This window comes from Pan paniscus, chromosome 21 (assembly GCF_029289425.2).
Source record: "Pan paniscus chromosome 21, NHGRI_mPanPan1-v2.0_pri, whole genome shotgun sequence".
Lineage (NCBI taxonomy): Eukaryota > Metazoa > Chordata > Mammalia > Primates > Hominidae > Pan > Pan paniscus.
In genome coordinates this window covers 50,351,409-50,369,648 of record NC_073270.2, presented here as the reverse complement: position 1 = coordinate 50,369,648, position 18,240 = coordinate 50,351,409, and the positions used below count along the sequence as shown (strand labels likewise).

Genomic DNA, 18,240 nt, shown 5'->3' with positions numbered 1-18,240 from the left:
GCCAGTAAAATGGTGGCTAATGGTTATCATGATTAATGTTAACATTAAGCTCTGAAAGGTCCTTCGTGAACTCATAGGTATTTGTTCTCTCTCTCCCTCTCTCTCTCTTCCCCCTGCCCCCTTGCAGGTAGAACTGCATGTCCACCTAGACGGATCCATCAAGCCTGAAACCATCTTATACTATGGCAGGTAAGTCCATACAGAAGAGCCCTCTCTCCCTGGGATTTGAGTGGGGTCCCCAGCTCCACCCAGAGGCCCCTGGGGAATTCCAGGGTCACTGTTCCTTCCTGTCTCCCTGTGGGAATCAAGCCAGCTCCAGGCCAGAAGTGGGACTGTGAGGACATGGAGGCCTCAGCACTGAGCTGGAGACCCGCAGACCAACTCCTGAGCTTTCTGGGCCTCTGAGTCTTGTCCTCCTGGTGTCAGGTGAGCCAGGCCTGAACCTGCTCTCCCCACCCACCAACATACGTGCATGAAGGTAGTTCCCAGGGCTGAATCCGTCTTTTTTTTTTTCTTTTGAGATAGAGTCTTGCTCTGTCGCCCAGGCTGGAGTGCAGTGGCACGATCTCGGCTCACTGCAACCTCCACCTCCTGGGTTCAAGTGATTCTCCTGCCTCAGCCTCCTGAGTAGCTGGGATTACAAGCACATGCCACCACATCCAGCTAATTTTTGTATTTTTAGCGGAGATGGGGTTTCACCATGTTGGCCAGGCTGGTCTCGAACTCCTGACCTCAAGTGATCCACCCAGCTTGGCCTCCCACAGTGCTGGGATTACAGGCATGAGCCACTGTGCCTGGCTTCTGTCTTTTGACTTAACTGAGAGCCTATATATAGCAGGTGATGTGCTCACATGAGATGCCAGTACAATTTCTTGAGCATCTCCTAGAGCTGGGCGGGGCTTTATCAGCTCATTGAATTCCTCCACGCTTGGAAGAGAAGGATATGCTCTCTGCATTTTACTGAGGAGGGAATGGGCTCAGCCAAGACAGTTGTCCAAGGTCACACAAATTAATAGCAGATCAAGAGTTGAACCCAAGGCTGTCTGACCCCTAAGGCTTTACTACATCATCAGGGTCATAACCTGCTAGGAGTCACGGAAAAGTGGCTCCCCAGCTCTGGGCCTAAATCTCTGCATCTTCCAAGTGAGAACACACTTCCTGCCTCAGCTCTCAGAGATGCTAGGGGGCCAGAGGGTCCCCCTGTTCCCCAGCGAGGAAGGTTCTTCCCTTCCTACCCAGACCTCAAGGGCTCACAGCAGCTCCTCTCTTAGGACCAGCTTTTAAGGGCAGGGACTTTAAAGGCCAGTGGATCTGGATTCAAATTTGGACATATTATCTCCTGTCTGCGAACTTGGTCTCTATCAACTGAGGCTAAGAACAGGCCCTCCCTAGAGAGATGACCTAGGAGCTAGGGGCTCCTTGTCCACCCAGCCCTGCCCCAGCAGACCTGTGTTCCTCGGATGTTTGCACAACACTCATTTTGTTTGGAGCTGAAAGAACTCAGCCTCTCCCTCACAGTTTTGAAATTCAGCTCGGGACCCAAATTTGAACATTTCTGCTCCATAAGCCAGAATCCTGTTATTCAGAGGCCTGCCCTCATGGAGAGAATGAGGGATCCCGGGGGGTTGCCCCCAACTCTCGGGAGCATCTCCACCAACTCCCTGAGGGATTTCTGGTAAGTCCACTATTCTCTATCTTTTCGCACTTCCAGGGACCTTTTTCTGCCCCAGGAAGCTGCCATTGATTTAATTCCTATTTAACTGCAAGGCATAAGCACATTAGCATCTCCTGTGTGCCAAACACTTCTTTAAGTGCGTTACCCGGGTTAAGTTATTGAAGCCTCACAACAGTTTGTAAGATAGGAACTCTATTGCCGTCATTTACAGATGAGGAGACTGAGCCGTGGTAGGTGGAGTAAGGTGCCCAGTAAGCACAGGGCGGAGGTTTGAACCCAGATAGTCTGCCCCCGAGTCCATGGCCCTGGCCATTACCCCCTGTCAGTTAGAGGTTTTGGTAAAGTGACGCCCGTAAAATGCTTAGTTCAGGGCCTAGCACACATTAATGTGCTCCATAAATGTCACTTAATGATAATATTCTTATTAATTAGAGCTTATATCTCTAAGTGGGGTGAAACCTCTTGGCTTATCTCTGCCTGGCCTTTGCCCATGTCAAGCCGACAACTTACCACAAGGCCCCTAATGAGGTCGTTCAGTGGGGCACCAAGATGAGATCGAACCCAGGCACTCATTAAGGGGTCACGGAGGGCTCATCAGCTGCAGCCAGGGGCTGGGAGCGCCGGGTGGGGCTAAGAGAAAGGGGAAAGGAGCTGCCGGGAGGGGCACTGGTCTGATCGTCCATTCCTCACACCACCTCTGGGCCTTGGAGATGGTGTGCGGCAGGTGCCAGCTGGAGCTTGGCCTGAAGTCAGCAGGCAGGGGACTGGGGAATTTGTCACACTCAGATATGGGTGTCTGTAAATGCACACAAATATGGGCTAAGAATGGAAGGAGGAGGGGAGCCCCTGGCCTGAGCCCCGCTAGGCCCAATTCAGTGGCCCTTTTTCCAGCTCTGGGACTCAGGCCTGCTTCATTAACTGTCCTCACCCATTTCTCCTTCCTCCAGTTCCCAGGATTCTGGCCTTTTCAGGGGCCTCTCCAACCTCTTTCTCAGTCTTGTTTATAACCCTGTCAACTATTTCTACAGAGATTCTGAAACTGGCTGCTCTTTCCTCCGATCACTGCCCTGGTCTGGGCCACTACTGCCCCTCCCTGGTGCTGTGGCCTCCTGATTGGTCTCAGCCATCTACTCTGGCCTTCCTCTCTACGGGCCCTGCAGTGCTGTAGTTGGAGCAAGAGCCTTAACCCATGGTCTTCCCAGCTCATTCCCCAGCTTCCCCATCTCACTCAGAGTCAAAGCCAAAGTCCACACATGGGCCTTAAAGTTCTGCAAAGCCTGCATTGCCTCTCTGACCTCTCTAAGGCTCCTTGCTTAGTCCACACTGGATGTTTTTCAAACATGCCAGACCTAGGAAACAGAGTCTGGGTTACTTGCCCAAGGTCACACAGCCTTTAAGTCACAGAGCTGGGATTCAAACCCAGACCACTGGGCTTCAGGGTCTGCTCTTTCTCATGACACACAAAATTTCATTTCTTCCTCTGTGCACCCCTACATGGAAAATATTATGTTTTACTGACAAGGGCACCAAGGGTCTTAGAGGGGAGAGCTCCTGCCTGGGATGATGTGGTAAATAGGGGTGGGAGATGGACTTGACCTGCAACCCCTGAGCTCATCCTCCCTCCCTCCCTGGGCTCCTGATGGTGGGCTTCTTGTGGCTGTGTTGCCCACCAAGGCCGGAAGAGGACCAGACAGTACCCCAGCACAGCAGCTGTGGCTGACCAGGGAGTAGGGATCATCTAAGAACAAAGCGTGCATGGTGGCTCACGCCTGTAATCCCAGCACTTTGGGAGGCCAAGGCGGGTGGATCACCTGAGGTCAGGAGTTCAAGACCAGCGTGGCCAACATGGGGAAACCCCGTGTCTACTAAACATACAAAAAATTAGCCAGGCGTGGTGGTGGGCATCTATAATCCCAGCTACTTGAGAGGCTGAGGCAGGAGAATCGCTTGAACCAGGGAGGTGAAGGTTGCAGTGAGTCGAGGTCGTGCCATTGTACTCCAGCCTGGGCAACAAGAGCAAGACTCCGTCTCAAAAAAACAAAACAAAAGAAAAAACAGAGCGTGGCCCTATGAGGAGCCTTGGCTTGTGTGGGTGGCCAGGGACAGCAAGAGGTGCCAGGGCCCTAGGAACAGCTCTTTCCTGCTTCAACTTTGGGCTCCAGATGGGCGCTTTCCAGCTCAGTCTGAGCAGCTTCTGGAAGCCGTGTCCCGTGGGAGACACTGGGAGTCCCCTGTGCTCTTTGTCTCCTGTCGGGCCCCCACATTAGCTCTCTGGCCTCAGCTCTGGCTTCCCTCCAATTTGTTTCCCACGCAGCAGCCAGAGGAGCTTTTAAAAAGGTAAATTATTTCATGCTAGTCCCCTGCTTGAAATCCTACAGTGCCTTCCCAGTGCTTTCAGCCAAAGCCCCAGTCCCTTCCTAAGCCCAGCCTGGCCCTGCCCTCCCTGGTGCATCATCTGCACAAACGCCTGCTCTCTGACCTCCAGCCACCCTGCACTTCCAATGCCCGCTGCTTCCTGCCTGCAGCTTTAGTACAGACCCCTCCCCTGCCCAGAACTGCCCCCACCCCAAGGCTTCTGCTGAAATGTCACCTCCTCAGAGAGGCCTTCCCTGGCTGCTCTGTCTAAACTGTGTGTTGAGAAGTTCCTTCTTGATGGTTGTTGAGGAGGGAGGCTGGAGAAGAAGAATCAAAGAGGAGAAATAGAAAGCAAAATAATTTGTTCTTGGGGACCGGCTGGTGCTGGGCACGGGGAGGCGCCCGTCTCTGGCGTGGGCAGCTGGGTAGATGGAGGAGCCGTATTTGGAAATGTGGAACCCAGGAAGGGAGTGATCTAGAGGAAGGGGAAAGGTGGCACGACATGCCTGCCTCTCAACAGGCAGCCAGACACATGGGTCTGTCTTGGTCACTGCTATCTGCCCAGTGCCCAGCACATCACAGGCCCTCAGTGGTGGTGTGTGGGCATAGAGAATTAGAAGCTGTGGACCTCTGGATCCGGAGCTGAAAACCACCAAAGGAGATGAGTTGGCCTGGCCAGGTGTGTAAAAGGCAGAGTCTGAGAGAGAACGACCAGAGGGCAGAGCCCCCACAGGTGGAGTCCTGGGGGCTGGAGGGAGACCATTAGGAGAATCGCACATGGCTGGTGCAGCAGGTCCCAGGCAAAGGTGGCCACTGGGTTTGGCAATATGGGAGCCAGAGCCCTAGTGTCATCTCCCTGCCTTCTACCCAGCAGTTCCCAGAGTGATATCCCCAACAGTGTTTGACAACTGGTACAGGCTCTTCAGGGGCCACAGTTACTGGGCAAGGCCTTGTGAGGGTGACTTTGGGGCAGCTGGCCAGCAGTGGGAGGGGAAGCAGTCTCAGGGGAACTCGAAGCACTGAGCTCCGACCTCCAGGTGCCAGTGCTGCACCAGGGCACGGTTCCCCTGCAGGCTCTTACAGGGATTAGGGGCTGGTAAGGAGCAGTGATTAGGGGCTGACTAGCAGGCTGGTGGGCACCAGCGTGACCCCTTGGTGGTACCCTCTGGGCACTCATGGGGACTGGGGCTAACAGATGGGGAAGGGAGCACATTCAGGGGGCTTAGGAAACTTATTTATGTAGGGAAGCATTTTAATATTTTAATAACAGAAGCTATTAAAGGACTTACAAACTTACTTACAAACACTAAAACACTATTTGGTCAAACTTCTGTTTCTTTGGCACTTTCCTCCTTTTTACTTTTTTTTTTTTTTTTTGAGACAGGGTCTCGCTCTGTCACCCAAGCTGGAGTGCAGTGGTACAATCTTGGCCCGCAGTAGCCTTGACTTCCAGGCTCAGGTGGTCCTCCCACCTTAGCCTCCCAAGTAGCTGGGACTACAGGTGCACGCCACCACGCCTGGTGAATTTTTGTTTTGAAGGGGTTTCACCGTGTTGCCCAGGCTGGTTTCAAACTCCTGGGCTTAAGTGATCCGCTAGCCTTGGCTTCCCAAAGTACTGTGATTACAGGTATGAGCCACTGCACCCGGCCTCCTATTTTTCTGTTTCTGCTTTGTGGATAATTGGATGCTTGGACCTCCTGATTTAATCTTCTAATTTCCTTAACTGTTTACTCCTATTTTTCATCATCTTGTCTTTTTGTTCTACTTTGTGGAGGATTTCTTCACTTTTAGCTTCCAGTTCTTTTCTTACATCGTGACAGTTGCTGCCGCATTCTCTTGTAAATTTCCAAGGGCTCGTTCTTGGGTTCTGAATGTTCCCTCCTTTCAAGGATGTTGTGTCTTCTCATCTCTTTGAGGATATTCATGTCTTTTTTGTTTTGGTTCTTAGGTTTTCATCTGTTCTCTGTGCTGTTTCCTCGGAGTGCTTTTGTCTATTCTCTTGTTTTGTCCCTCGTGTTAGAAGCATTTCTTTTTTTTTTTTTTTTTTTTTTTTGTGATACAGAGTCTCGCTCTGTCACCAGGCTGGAGTGCAGTAGCATGATCTCGGCTCACCACAGCCTCTGACTCCCTGGTTCAAGCGATTCTCCTGCCTCAGCCTCCTGAGTAGCTGGGATTACAGGCACACACCACCACACCCAACTAATTTTTGTATTTTTAGTAGAGACGGGGTTTCACCATGTTGGCCAGGATAGTCTCAATCTCCTGACCTCATGATCCTCCCACCTTGGCCTGGGAGGCCAAAGTGCTGGGATTACAGGCGTGAGCCACCGTGCCCAGCCTAGAAGCATTTCTTAATGTCTGGTGTTCTCTGGCTGTCCGTTTTATCTTAAAAAAAAAAAGGGGGGGGGAAACTGAGGCTCGAGGTGACTTTGTGAGCTGGAGCAGAGCCGGGATGGGATGAGGAGGCAGGAGCATGTGCAGAAGAGAGGGAGCCCCCCTGAGCTCGCACCCTGCTTCCCGTGGCTAGGAGGGGAGGCCGAGATGCTTGGGGAGAAATGGAGGCTCCAAGCCAGAGGGGCTGTTTCCAGCACGCTCTTACTGAGCGCTGCTGTAGTCCAGCCTGGTGTGGCGGCTGTGGGCAGGGAGGGGAGAGAGGTCTGAGCTGGCTGGCGGCCCACTGGGCCCCTCCCCTGAGCCTCCACCGGCCCTCTCCCAGTGCGCTGGGCTGGGCAAGCCTCTGATGTGCCAGCCAGATGGAGGGTGAAGTCCTGACGCCTGCCCCTACCCTGGGAATTGTGATGCTGCAGTTACTGCCCCTGATAACCCCCGACTGGGCATAGGACCAGCTGGCTGAGCCAGCTCCTGGGGCTGAGGAGGAAGCCATGAGCTTGACCTGGCACTTTCCTTGTCTCCAAGCATCAGTCAACCAAGGATATGGAGGGGGTGTGTGCATGGGTGCACACATACACACACACACACACGACTTCAACCTGTTTATCCCCCTTGAGATTTGCTGACTTGTGCATTGGGGGTAGAAGGTGCTGGAAAAATTCCGGTCCTGGTTCTCAGTTTCCCCATCTGTCCAGTGGGAGCAGCTGGACTGAGAGACGCCCATGTCTCCTGCTGTGGTCCTGCAAGGAGGCTGGCGCTCCTGAGTCTGCTCCACCCTGGCCTGTCAGGCCTGCCTGGATCCTGCCCCAGGTTGGTCCACCACTCACTGTTTTGCTTCCAGGAGGAGAGGGATCGCCCTCCCAGCTAACACAGCAGGGGGGCTGCTGAACGTCATTGGCATGGACAAGCCGCTCACCCTTCCAGACTTCCTGGCCAAGTTTGACTACTACATGCCTGCTATCGCGTGAGTTGCCCCCAACCCGCAGGTCCTGGGGCAGCATCGATCCCTATGACTAGGACCAGGCCTGTCCCTCAGCCTGTGGGGGCCAGAGAAGTTGCTCTGAAACCACAGCTGTCTTTCTCACCATTGTGTACACTTAGTGAGTCTCTCCAGTGCCTTTAGGCCTCAGTTTTCCCTTCTGAGATGTGGGTGTGATGGACTGAAATTGCTTCAACTTCTACAGAGAAATGGCAGAATATGGGAGCTAAGAACACAGGGTCAGAGGCAGTGCAGAGCTTGAACCCGGGCCATCTATCTCCTAGTTCAGGGCTTCGTGTTGTGAGGGGAGGAGAGGCCTGAATATAGGGTGGGGGCGGGGAGATGTGGGGAAGATTCTCCCAAAGGCTTTTTCTTTTTCTTGTCTTGAGTCGCTAGGGAACAGCACTAGGTACCGAAAAGGCCCAGAAGGGGTACGGGTGAGTGCTAGAGAGAAATTTCCATGACTGCTTTATTTATTTATTTATTTATTTATTTATTGAGACAGAGTCTCACTCTGTTGCCCAGGCTGAAGTGCAGTGGTGCGATCTCAGCTCACTGCAACCTCCACCTCCCAGTTTAAGGGATTCTCCTGCTTTAGCCTCCCAAGTAGCTGGGATCACAGGCACCCACCATCACACCCAACTAATGGTTTTGTATTTTTAGTAGAGATGGGGTTTTACTATGTTTGCCAGGCTGGTCTCGAATTCCTGACCTCAGGTGATCTGCCCGCCTCGGCCTCCCAAAGTGCTGGGATTACAGGCGTGAGCCACTGCGCCCGGCCTCCATCCTCATCCTCGAGATGCAAGAACTTCTGGTGACCCCTTCTCCTGAGAGTGGCCTGATCTCCCCTGGGCAGGGCACTTTCTTCCCACGCTGGGCTCTCCCAGCACTTGTGTGCCTTCCCTCACACATTCTAGTAATCACTTCATTTTCACTCTTCATGGTGGAAACTTCCAGCTAAGCACAGTCCACCGTTACGTGATCAACACAGTGGCCCTGGCAGGCCAATTTGTGCCTTGCTTCTGGAATAAACATGCAGTAATAACAACGAAAATGTTTTGAGCATTTGTCCGCTCTGCTCCAAGCACTGACCCGGGTGGGGTTTATGAAGTTTGACTCATTTGTCCCCGCAATAACTCCTTGACCTAGGTGTCAGAGGGTGACTAACCAGGGGTCACACAGCAGATAAGTGTGGGCACAAGGATCCAAGTCCATGACTGTATCCCACGTGTCTCCCACATCCAGGCATCCCTCTGGACTTGTCCAGCTGTGTCCTTTTCTCTCATTTCTCTTCCCTGCCAGCCTTAACTCCATCACCAACAAATATTGGGCTACTCTGTCCTAGGCATGGTCCTCAGCTGAGAGGTCACAGCCATCACAAGACAGAGGGATCCTTGCCACATGGAGACTGCATTCTAGTAGGGAATACAGCAAACTGGCTGATAAGCCATATGACACGCAATGTTGAGTAGTGATAAGGACCTGGGAGAAAAAGAAAGCCCAGGAGAATGGTGGAGGGGCCGTTTTAAGATAAGGCGGTCTGGGCCAGGTGCAGTGGCTCACTCCTGTAACCCCAGCACTTTGGGAGGCTGAGGTGGGCGGATCATGAGGTCAGGAGATCGAGACCATCCTGGCTAACACAGTGAAACGCTGTCTCTACTAAAAATACAAAAAATTAGCCGGGCGTGGTGGCACGCGCCTGTGATCCCAGCTACTCAGGAGGCTGAGGCAGAAGAATCACTTGAACCCAGGAGGCAGAGGGTGCAGTGAGCTGAGATGGCGCCACTGCACTCCAGCCTGGGCGACAGAGCAAGATTCTGTCTCAAAAAAAAAAAAAAAAAAAAGATAAGGTGGTCAGGGAAGGCCTCTCTGAGGAGGTGAAGCTTCAGCTGGCTCTAAACCAGGGGAGCAGGAGAGACGCAGTGTAGGACAGTATCGGGGAAGAGCAGGCCTGTGTCTTCACCGGTGGCCTCAGGGAATGAGGGAGAAGGAAGATGCTGGGGAGGCTGGCAAGGCCTGGAGGATGCAGGCCTTGTGGGCAGGACCTGGGAGTTGAGATGTCACTCTCCGTGGCAGGAAGCTACTGGGGCTTCGAGGGGAGAAGTGATATGCTTTGATTTACCTTCTTAAAAGATTGCCCCAACTGCTGGGTGGAGAACAGGATGACAGGGGCAAGCATGGAGACAGGGAGGCCAGTTAGAGATGGCGTGATTCAGGCCAGGATGGAGGGGTGAGAACTGGCATGCAGTTCCAAAGTAGAGCTGATAGGACTTGCCCAGTGTCTGGGATCTTATCCAGTGGATGCCCAGAGCTTGGGTCTGGGGGATGAAGTGGGTTTAATCTGCCAAGGGTTGGGGATGTCATTTGCTCCTGGAGCTCCCAAGGGACTTGGGGAAGGTTGTTCCCAACCCCTTTCTTCCCTTCCCAGGGGCTGCCGGGAGGCTATCAAAAGGATCGCCTATGAGTTTGTAGAGATGAAGGCCAAAGAGGGCGTGGTGTATGTGGAGGTGCGGTACAGTCCGCACCTGCTGGCCAACTCCAAAGTGGAGCCAATCCCCTGGAACCAGACTGAGTGAGTGATGGGCCTGGAAGGGGCCATGCTGAGGGTGTGGCTGGGAGGCTCAGCTCTGAGACTGGAAGGGCGAACTGCTGGGAATCCCTGACCCAAGCAAGACCTTGTTCTTGCCCCCAGTCTGGTCCATGGCCTCAGAAAGATGGGTTTAACTCTGTCACAAGAGACGTGGTTCCCATCCTCCCTTTGCCGTTATGTTCTTACCTTGGGCACAAGTGTTTGGCTGTGTCTTGCTCTGGCCACAGGCCTGCTGTCCAGGAATGTTAACCTGCTTAGCCACCCAGGATTTCTGAGGGGTCTCCCTTGTCACTGATGCTGATCAGATCTCTAAAGGCCCTAAAGGTCCTGCTCTAACTTCATAACTCAAGTGAGTCTGGCCCATTTCTAGCCCCCTGCCTGGGCCCCCATGGATCTCTAAGTGGTATCACAAAACCACCCTGCCACATTTTCTGAGCCATGATTCTGATACATATAGAATGTGAACATCATGGCAGGCCCAAGCTTAGCAATGCTGTCCATCTGGGGGTGGGAGGGCCGTGTTGACACCCCACACCTCCCACTAAGATCTAGGAGCACCCAGCTGCTTTAAGAGCCAGAGGGACATGCTAGGGCCTGGGGGCATCTCTGCCAGTCTTTCCTCTGAGGCAGTGGGTCAGTGGGGGAGGAGGGTCCTCCCCAAAGCCTCCTCTTCCTCCTCTGTCCCAGTCCCAGAGCTGCCCTTTAGGCCTTCCTTTTGCCTCAGGCCCATCCCTACTCCTCTCCTCACACAGAGGGGACCTCACCCCAGACGAGGTGGTGGCCCTAGTGGGCCAGGGCCTGCAGGAGGGGGAGCGAGACTTCGGGGTCAAGGCCCGGTCCATCCTGTGCTGCATGCGCCACCAGCCCAGTGAGTAGGATCACCGCCCTGCCCAGGGCCGCCCGTCTCACCCTGGCCCTGACCTCCTGGCCTAGCAGTGGGGCTGTACCTGATCTCCCCTGTGCCCCACAGCCCCATGGTGTCCCCTTGAGCCCACTGGCAGGAACTTGGGGCTTCCTGAAACAACTGGAGACCTCCTAGGCAGGCTCAGAACTTCTGGAGACGTTCTCCCCAGGGACGCCATGCCTTTATAGCCACCCTGCAGGAAGCTCAACACCAAATAGGAACGTAACTATTGAAAAAAAAATCTAGGCTAGATTCTGATCAGCCCATAGTCCTCCCTCGAGACCCAGTGGACGAGGCCCCATCCTGTCTGGGCCTGAATAGGTCTGATTTCCAGGATTTCTGAGGGGTCTCCCTTGTCACTGACGCAGATCAGATCTCTAGAGTTTGTGCCTCATGGTGCACAGCCTCACTGTGTGATATTGGGCAGGTCACACTGCTGCTCTGGTTATGCACCAAGACACCTCAGTTGTGCACTGTCACAAGGAGATGATCACACTTACTTCATTCCTCTACCCTCAGGATTAGTAAGAACCAAAGAGCTACCTGCATGCATTTCCTCTAATCCTCGCAGCAGCCTGCAAAGCAGAACTACCATTGCTTAGTCCCATTTGATAGATGAGGAAACTGAGGTGGAGTGAGGTGCAGCCTCTTGCAAGGCACAAACCCTGGATTTGTATCCAGGGACATCTAGTTCCAAAGCCTGTGTTCATTCATTCTTTCTTAAACACTTCAGAATAACTTTATTGGTTAAGAGTACCTAATACATTAGCGAGATACTTCCCAATACTAGTGTGAGTTCTATTTTAGATGACGTGTTAAACGGTCCTCTGTTTCCTCATCTGCACATGGGAATAAGCCTACCATGAGTGTTGTTGGAAACACCAGGTGAGAGAAGGGTCCGTGTCATTTACTGAGCTCAGGCCCTGTCCTTGGTGCTTTACACACATGGCCTCGGCAAAGCCTGGCCATGACCCTGTGCAATAGCTGGCAGGGTTCTTTCTGAAAAGGGCGGAAACTGAGGCCATAAGCAGAGCAGTTTTCCGTAGGCCATGTGGTTAGGACATAGCAGTTAGGATTTGAAGACACTGAGCCCTGTTTTGTGCTGGCCTCCCATGGGGGGTTTGGGTGGGACAGCAGGCAGGTAGGCTGGGAGGTCTCTCCATGGTGCTGGTGACAGAGCCTGGGTGGGCATCTCACCCACAGACTGGTCCCCCGAGGTGGTGGAGCTGTGTAAGAAGTACCAGCAGCAGACCGTGGTGGCCATTGACCTGGCTGGAGATGAGACCATCCCAGGAAGCAGCCTCTTGCCTGGACATGTCCAGGCCTACCAGGTGGGTCGTGTGAGAAGGAATGGAGAGGCTGGCCCTGGGTGAGCTTGTCTCCCACCCATAGTTGGGAGAAATCACAAGAACCAGGGACCATGGTGTCTCCTGAGTTCTGAAGTGTGTCTTTGTTGGGTCTTAAGGCTTGGAACTGGAAACCCCCTGGGCCAGGCGTGGTGGTTCATGCCTGTAATCCCAGCACTTTGGGAGGCGAGGCAGGAGGATTGCTTGAGCCCAGGAGTTTGAGACCAGCCAGGGCAACATAGTGAGATCCATCTCTGCAAATACAAAAAAAGTAGTCAGGCATGGTGGTGCATGCCCGTAGTCCCAGCTACTTGGGAGGCTGAGGTGGGAGAATTGCTTGAGTCCTGGAAGTCAAAGCTGCAGTGAGCTGTGATAATGCCACTGCACTCCAGCCTGGGTGACAGAGGGAGACCCTGTCTCAAAAAAAAAAAAAAAAAAAGAGAAAAGAAAGAGAAAGAAAGAAAGAGAGGAAGGAAGGAAGGAAGGAAAAAGAGGAAGGGAGGGAGGGAGGAAGGAAGGAAAGAAGGAAGGAAGGGAGAGAGAAAGAAAAGCCTCCACTTGGTGTTGGGAGTCCTGTGCTGAGCCTGCTTCTGGCTGTGATTTGCTGTGTGAACCTGGGCAACACTGTGTCTTCTCTGGGCCTCTGTTTCTTCTATTGGGATGACTGAGTTGGAGCCGACATCTCAAAAGTCGCTTCCAGCGTGATGATGAATGGGCCTCCTGTGGAGGGTGCAGCACGGTGGAGAAGTCAGGGCTCTGGAGTCCCACTGCCCGGGCTCAGAGCTTGGTTCCACACTTCCTGTCTGACCTTGGTCACATTACTTGAGTCTCCTGAGCTTCAGTCCTTCATCGTAAAATGGGTGGGATAATAGTTGTGAATATTAGATAATGTATACAAGTCACTTCATATACTACCTAACACATGGTAACTGGCTAATGAGTGACAGCCACCACTTAGATAAGGACTTGGAGGGTAAAAGACCAGGTTTCCCCATGCTGTTGAAGCAGGCAGCATGACTGGGATGGTTCAATCTCCACAGCGTGGTCAAGGCAGGGCCTGCCGGGGCCCTCCCGCTAGGGCACCCATGACCTGGCTCTCCCCCTTCCAGGAGGCTGTGAAGAGCGGCATTCACCGTACTGTCCACGCCGGGGAGGTGGGCTCGGCCGAAGTAGTAAAAGAGGTGAGGGCCTGGGCTGGCCATGGGGTCCCTCCTCACTGCCTCCTCCCATACTTGGCTCTATTCTGCTTCTCTACAGGCTGTGGACATACTCAAGACAGAGCGGCTGGGACACGGCTACCACACCCTGGAAGACCAGGCCCTTTATGACAGACTGCGGCAGGAAAACATGCACTTCGAGGTAAGCGGGCCAGGGAGTGGGGAGGAACCATCCCCGGCTGTCCCAACTTCCTGTATAGAGAGGCAGAAAGCAGGGCGGGTCCCAGGAACTCGAGGGGTGGCCCCAGGCCCAGACATGGGGGGAGGAATCAGCATGGCCTGGGGCCATCCCTGCCAGCCACACACCTGCTCTTCCAGATCTGCCCCTGGTCCAGCTACCTCACTGGTGCCTGGAAGCCGGACACGGAGCATGCAGTCGTTCGGTGAGCTCTGTTCCCCTGGGCCTGTTCAATTTTGTTCCAGGAAGGCCAAAGAGGGAAGAAACTTTAGGGATTGGGCATCAGCCCATGCCGGGTCTTTTAGATATGAAATCTCTTCGACACCCTGGGAAGCAGGCATTGCCATCCTCATCTTACAAATGAGGAATCCGAGGCCCAGATGTGCTGTGGCTTGACTGGGATTACCCAGCTGCTAACCAGCAGAGCTGGGGCCCTACAGCTCATCAGCTGGAGCAGAACGCTCCATTACTCTGAGGGAAGCTTCCACACTTCCAATTCTCCCAACTCTGCCTCCTGGGCATCGCATAGGAAGCAGGAGTCCCTCTGGCCAGCATGTTCTCTGTTCCTGACACCTGGCCCTTGGGACCCCTGGGCATTCCCCTGAGCACCATCTTGAAGCTTTCCACTGGAGGGTCTGTTCCACCCTGCCTGGCTCCCATCCTGGAGTCTAACCAGGGTCAAGGCCCTCCTTCCGTCCTGTCGCCAAGCCATAGGAGCAGTATCAGGCCTTAGGAAAAAGCCGCCTTCCCCAAGACAAGGACAGCAAGAACTCAGGGTGACCATGGTCAGGCCAGCACTTATCCATCTGCCAGGCATATGAGAAGGGGAGGGGCTTGGGCTCTGATGTTCTGATGACAAGGAGGTCTTGGGGCTTGCCTTAAGGACACGTGGCACCTGTGGAGGTTCTTGGAGGCATGTGGGTATACCATGGGCTGGAAAAAGATCCAGGAGTCATCTGCACAGATATGGTGGCTGAAGGAGAAGCAGTGGCCCCAGGAGGTGGTGGAGCAAGAGGGCCTAGGATAGAACCCAGAAGGACAATGGTATTTAAGGGACCAGCAAAAGAGACAAGTAGGAGGAAAGTCAAAAGTGTGGTGTCGCAGAAATCCAGGGAAAAGGTTTCAAGAAACAGTCAACAGTGTGAAATTCTGCTATGCAAGTCGATTATGGTCAGAGCTAGGAAAGATCCATTAGATACAAGATGGTGGTCAGGGATCGTGCCAAGAACAGCTTCCATGGTATGCTGGAATAGCCAGCTCCCAGTGGGACTGAGGAACAAGCAGGGTAGGGTGCAGAGGGGAAGGCTGGAGAGGATGGCAGCTGGAGGGGGATGTTGCTTTCTTGGCTCCCACCCCCACACCCCCACCGGCTGCCATTCTGCCTGGTTCCCATGTCTGGCCCCTCTGCTGCCTTTGCCCAGCTCTGGTCTTCAGGATGGGTTGGATTCTGGAGTTTCTGGTTACATAGACTTGAACAAGTCACCTAAGTTCTGAATTTATTTCCCCCTCTGCACAAGGATCAGATCTTTGAGATCTGTTTGAGGCTGCTGTGAGGATCAAAGGCGGGTGAACGTCAGTGTGTTCTGACTATTTATGTAAGAGTAAAAGGAGGCTGGTTCTCTCCTCCTCCCCCTTCTGCAGGCTCAAAAATGACCAGGCTAACTACTCGCTCAACACAGATGACCCGCTCATCTTCAAGTCCACCCTGGACACTGATTACCAGATGACCAAACGGGACATGGGCTTTACTGAAGAGGAGTTTAAAAGGCTGGTGAGTGGGTGTGAGCCATACTGGCCTTGACTCGGGTTTGGGAGTATGGTATCTACAGGTCCAGTCCGGGGCCTGGAATCTTTGGAGAGAGGGAGTGAGTCTGCCTCAACAGTCCAAGACAAGCCCAACCTAGACACTTTCCACAGAGAAGACATCTTTGTGTTGACGTCCTGACCTAGGACCAGGTTTTTGATCCTTTGCTTGGGTTGAGTGCCTTTAAAGAATCCAGTGAAAGCTGTCAACCCTCTCCCCAGAAAGGTGTGTGCAGCAGCTATGAAGTCTTGCACACTCTCTTCAGGTTGTTCTTAAATCCCAGGCTGAATAAGTCCATTCCTGCAGGTGTCTGCAAGGTGTCTCTGGCCCCCTACATGCCACCCTGTCTCTCAAAGGTTTCTCCAACTTCCTTCTCACAGCCCTTTATCATGTAATGACACATTAAGAACACGACCTCATGGTCTCTACTCTGGCACTTGCTGCCGTCTGACAGTGGACAAATCCTTCCCCCTCTAAGCTTATCTGCCCATGTTCAGTGAAGAGGATGGACTATCACTACATTGCTAAGAGCTGCCTTCTTTGTTCTCTGGTTCCATGTTGTCTGCCATTCTGGCCTTTCCAGAACATCAATGCGGCCAAATCTAGTTTCCTCCCAGAAGATGAGAAGAGGGAGCTTCTTGACCTGCTCTATAAAGCCTATGGGATGCCACCTTCAGCCTCTGCAGGTAGGTTCCTGTCTGGGCTTCTGGGCAGTTGCCCTGTCCTGGCCCCAGTGTGGCTTTCTGTGGGACTTCTAGCAAGATGCCCTTCCATTCTTGGGCAGCGCCATGAATGTGTGATGACTCCCTGGTTTCTGGGCCCTGGCTGGGAGCAGCGTCTCATTAGATCGGTTTGTTTTCTATAGAAGTTCTTGAGAGGCTGTTCTAAGGGGAGACTTTCTGAAGCCCAGTCCCAAAGGTCTGGGCAGTTGGGGACACCTCCATGGCTGCCCAAAGCCAAGGGCAGGGAGTGGGGCCCAGGCCTGTTCTGCTCCTTTCTTCCTATGTGGTCTTGGCAAGGCATCTTCTTGCCATCATAGGAAGGAGTTCCTTTCTGGTTCTGGTGTTCTATGATTTTTACAACATCCTGGGTACTACAAGTTGCCTGATCTTTCTGCTTCTCTGAACCAACGAGCAGGGCAGAACCTCTGAAGACGCCACTCCTCCAAGCCTTCGCCCTGTGGAGTCACCCCAACTCTGTGGGGCTGAGCAACATTTTTACATTTATTGCTTCCAAGAAGACCATGATCTCAATAGTCAGTTACTGATGCTCCTGAACCCTATGTGTCCATTTCTGCACACACGTATACCTCGGCATGGCCGCGTCACTTCTCTGATTATGTGCCCTGGCCAGGGACCAGCACCCTTGCACATGGGCATGGTTGAATCTGAAACCCTCCTTCTGTGGCAACTTGTACTGAAAATCTGGTGCTCAATAAAGAAGCCCATGGCTGGTGGCATGCAGCAGGTGGCATGTAATTTGGTGGTCTTGGGCAGGCCGATGTGGGCAGGATGAGCATGGAGGGAGCTGGGTCAGCCTGCTCAGCAGCAGGGCCTGAGCCTAGGGGTGGCTGTGAATGCCAGGCCAGAGATCCCAATGCTGTGGGCCAAGAGGGGTCCAGAGGCTGTCCTCCTTCCAGAAGAAATAAGGCTTCTCTGGTTGTTGCTCAAACATTCCCTGAACTCTCAGCCCCTCCTAACTCTAGGTTTTAAGGAGTAAAGCTTCCTTTTGGGTTCCTGAAGCTGGCAGTTGGGGTGAGAGCGGATGAGATGGAAGAGGGCTCATCAGACACTGGCCTTGGAGGGTGCTGGCCTCTGCAGAACGCCAGCATCTTCTCAGAATCGTATGTTCTAGAGGCCTGGGGCAAGTCCGGCTAATTGTGGACTTGGGGAAAATAAGGCCCAACCCCTGTTTTTGCAAGGTTAAGGAGAAATAATCTTAAACCAGTCACACAAATCATCGGCATTTATTTCCTGGGTCCTAGGTGTCACTTATCCTGGTGGACAGGGCAGAGGTGGTCAGATCGTTTTCAGCCAAAATCCCTTCCCTAAAAATGGATCTGTGGAGCTCCATGAGGGAACCTCAGAGATGCACAATGACAGTTTAGCTAAAATGGCTTAAAAAATGTGAATTGATTGTCAGCTCTCTCCATATCTGCTGAAAAAAGGTTTAAAATTTTTAAAAAGTTTAAAAGTGTTTTCTAAAAAAGGGACAAGCAGGTCTGGACCCAGAAGATTGGGCTGGAGAGGAGGTGTTGGTGTTGGGACAGGGTCCCTGCCCGGGCCGCTCGTGAGAGGAGCGTTCCTGTGTGGGCTGCTCACTGTAGGGCAGGCCCCGCCCAAGTCCCGGCGCCAGCTCAATAAATAACATCTTGTGGTTACAGTGTCTTGAAAGTGTACCTGGGCACGGTGCGAAGGTGGTGGGAATGTGAAGCCTGTGGGTGTGGGCAGAGGGCTTTCCCGGAGTGGAGGCCACAGAGGCCTCTGGGGAGCCTTCTCAGTCTGGCCTGGTTTATCTGGGACATGGAGCTCAGAGAAGAGGCTGCTGGGCCAGTGCCAGGGTTCCCCCTCTGGGAGGGGACAGAAGGTCTCTCGTCCAGCCTTCTTGGACAAGGTCAGATTCAAGACGAGGTGGTCCCATCGCTGCTCTGGGGCTGGTTGCCAGCTTCCTTGTCTGGGGCGCTTCCCTCCACCTGTCCTTCTGGAGAGGAGAGAAAGAGGTTTTTCTTGGGCACATATACTCAAAGTAAAGCACAGAAGGAGGTGTGAAAGGGCCCAGCCAAACTGATAGCAGTGGATATG

General features: G+C 53.2%; 2 protein-coding genes across 15 annotated transcripts in view; one reads left to right on the top strand and one right to left on the bottom strand.

Moving 5' to 3' along the window:
• Positions 1 to 16,902, top strand: part of ADA (adenosine deaminase) — a 32,226-nt gene extending 15,324 nt beyond the window's left edge. Inside the window, exons 2-12 of one of the 9 annotated variants that reach the window (XM_003825933.6) lie at positions 128 to 189; positions 7,263 to 7,385; positions 9,829 to 9,972; positions 10,743 to 10,858; positions 12,098 to 12,225; positions 13,350 to 13,421; positions 13,498 to 13,599; positions 13,776 to 13,840; positions 15,277 to 15,406; positions 16,023 to 16,125; positions 16,577 to 16,902. In XM_003825933.6, coding sequence (XP_003825981.1) covers positions 128 to 189; positions 7,263 to 7,385; positions 9,829 to 9,972; positions 10,743 to 10,858; positions 12,098 to 12,225; positions 13,350 to 13,421; positions 13,498 to 13,599; positions 13,776 to 13,840; positions 15,277 to 15,406; positions 16,023 to 16,125; positions 16,577 to 16,590 — 1,059 coding nt within the window. In that variant the 3' untranslated portion in view covers positions 16,591 to 16,902. Of the gene's footprint in view, positions 1 to 127; positions 190 to 7,262; positions 7,386 to 9,828; positions 9,973 to 10,742; positions 10,859 to 12,097; positions 12,226 to 13,349; positions 13,422 to 13,497; positions 13,600 to 13,775; positions 13,841 to 15,276; positions 15,407 to 16,022 lie in introns of those variants that run through there. The other 8 variants (XM_034947614.3, XM_063601060.1, XM_057300832.2 and 5 more) reach the window with 8 other exon arrangements.
• A 484-nt stretch (positions 16,903 to 17,386) lies between these two features.
• PKIG (cAMP-dependent protein kinase inhibitor gamma) overlaps positions 17,387 to 18,240 on the bottom strand; it is an 88,014-nt gene continuing 87,160 nt past the window's right edge. For all 6 annotated transcript variants that reach the window (XM_003825936.4, XM_014343077.3, XM_003825934.4 and 3 more), the window contains one exon: positions 17,387 to 18,139. In XM_003825936.4, the coding sequence (XP_003825984.1) occupies positions 18,060 to 18,139 (80 nt within the window). In that variant the 3' untranslated portion in view covers positions 17,387 to 18,059. The remainder of the gene's footprint in view (positions 18,140 to 18,240) is intronic.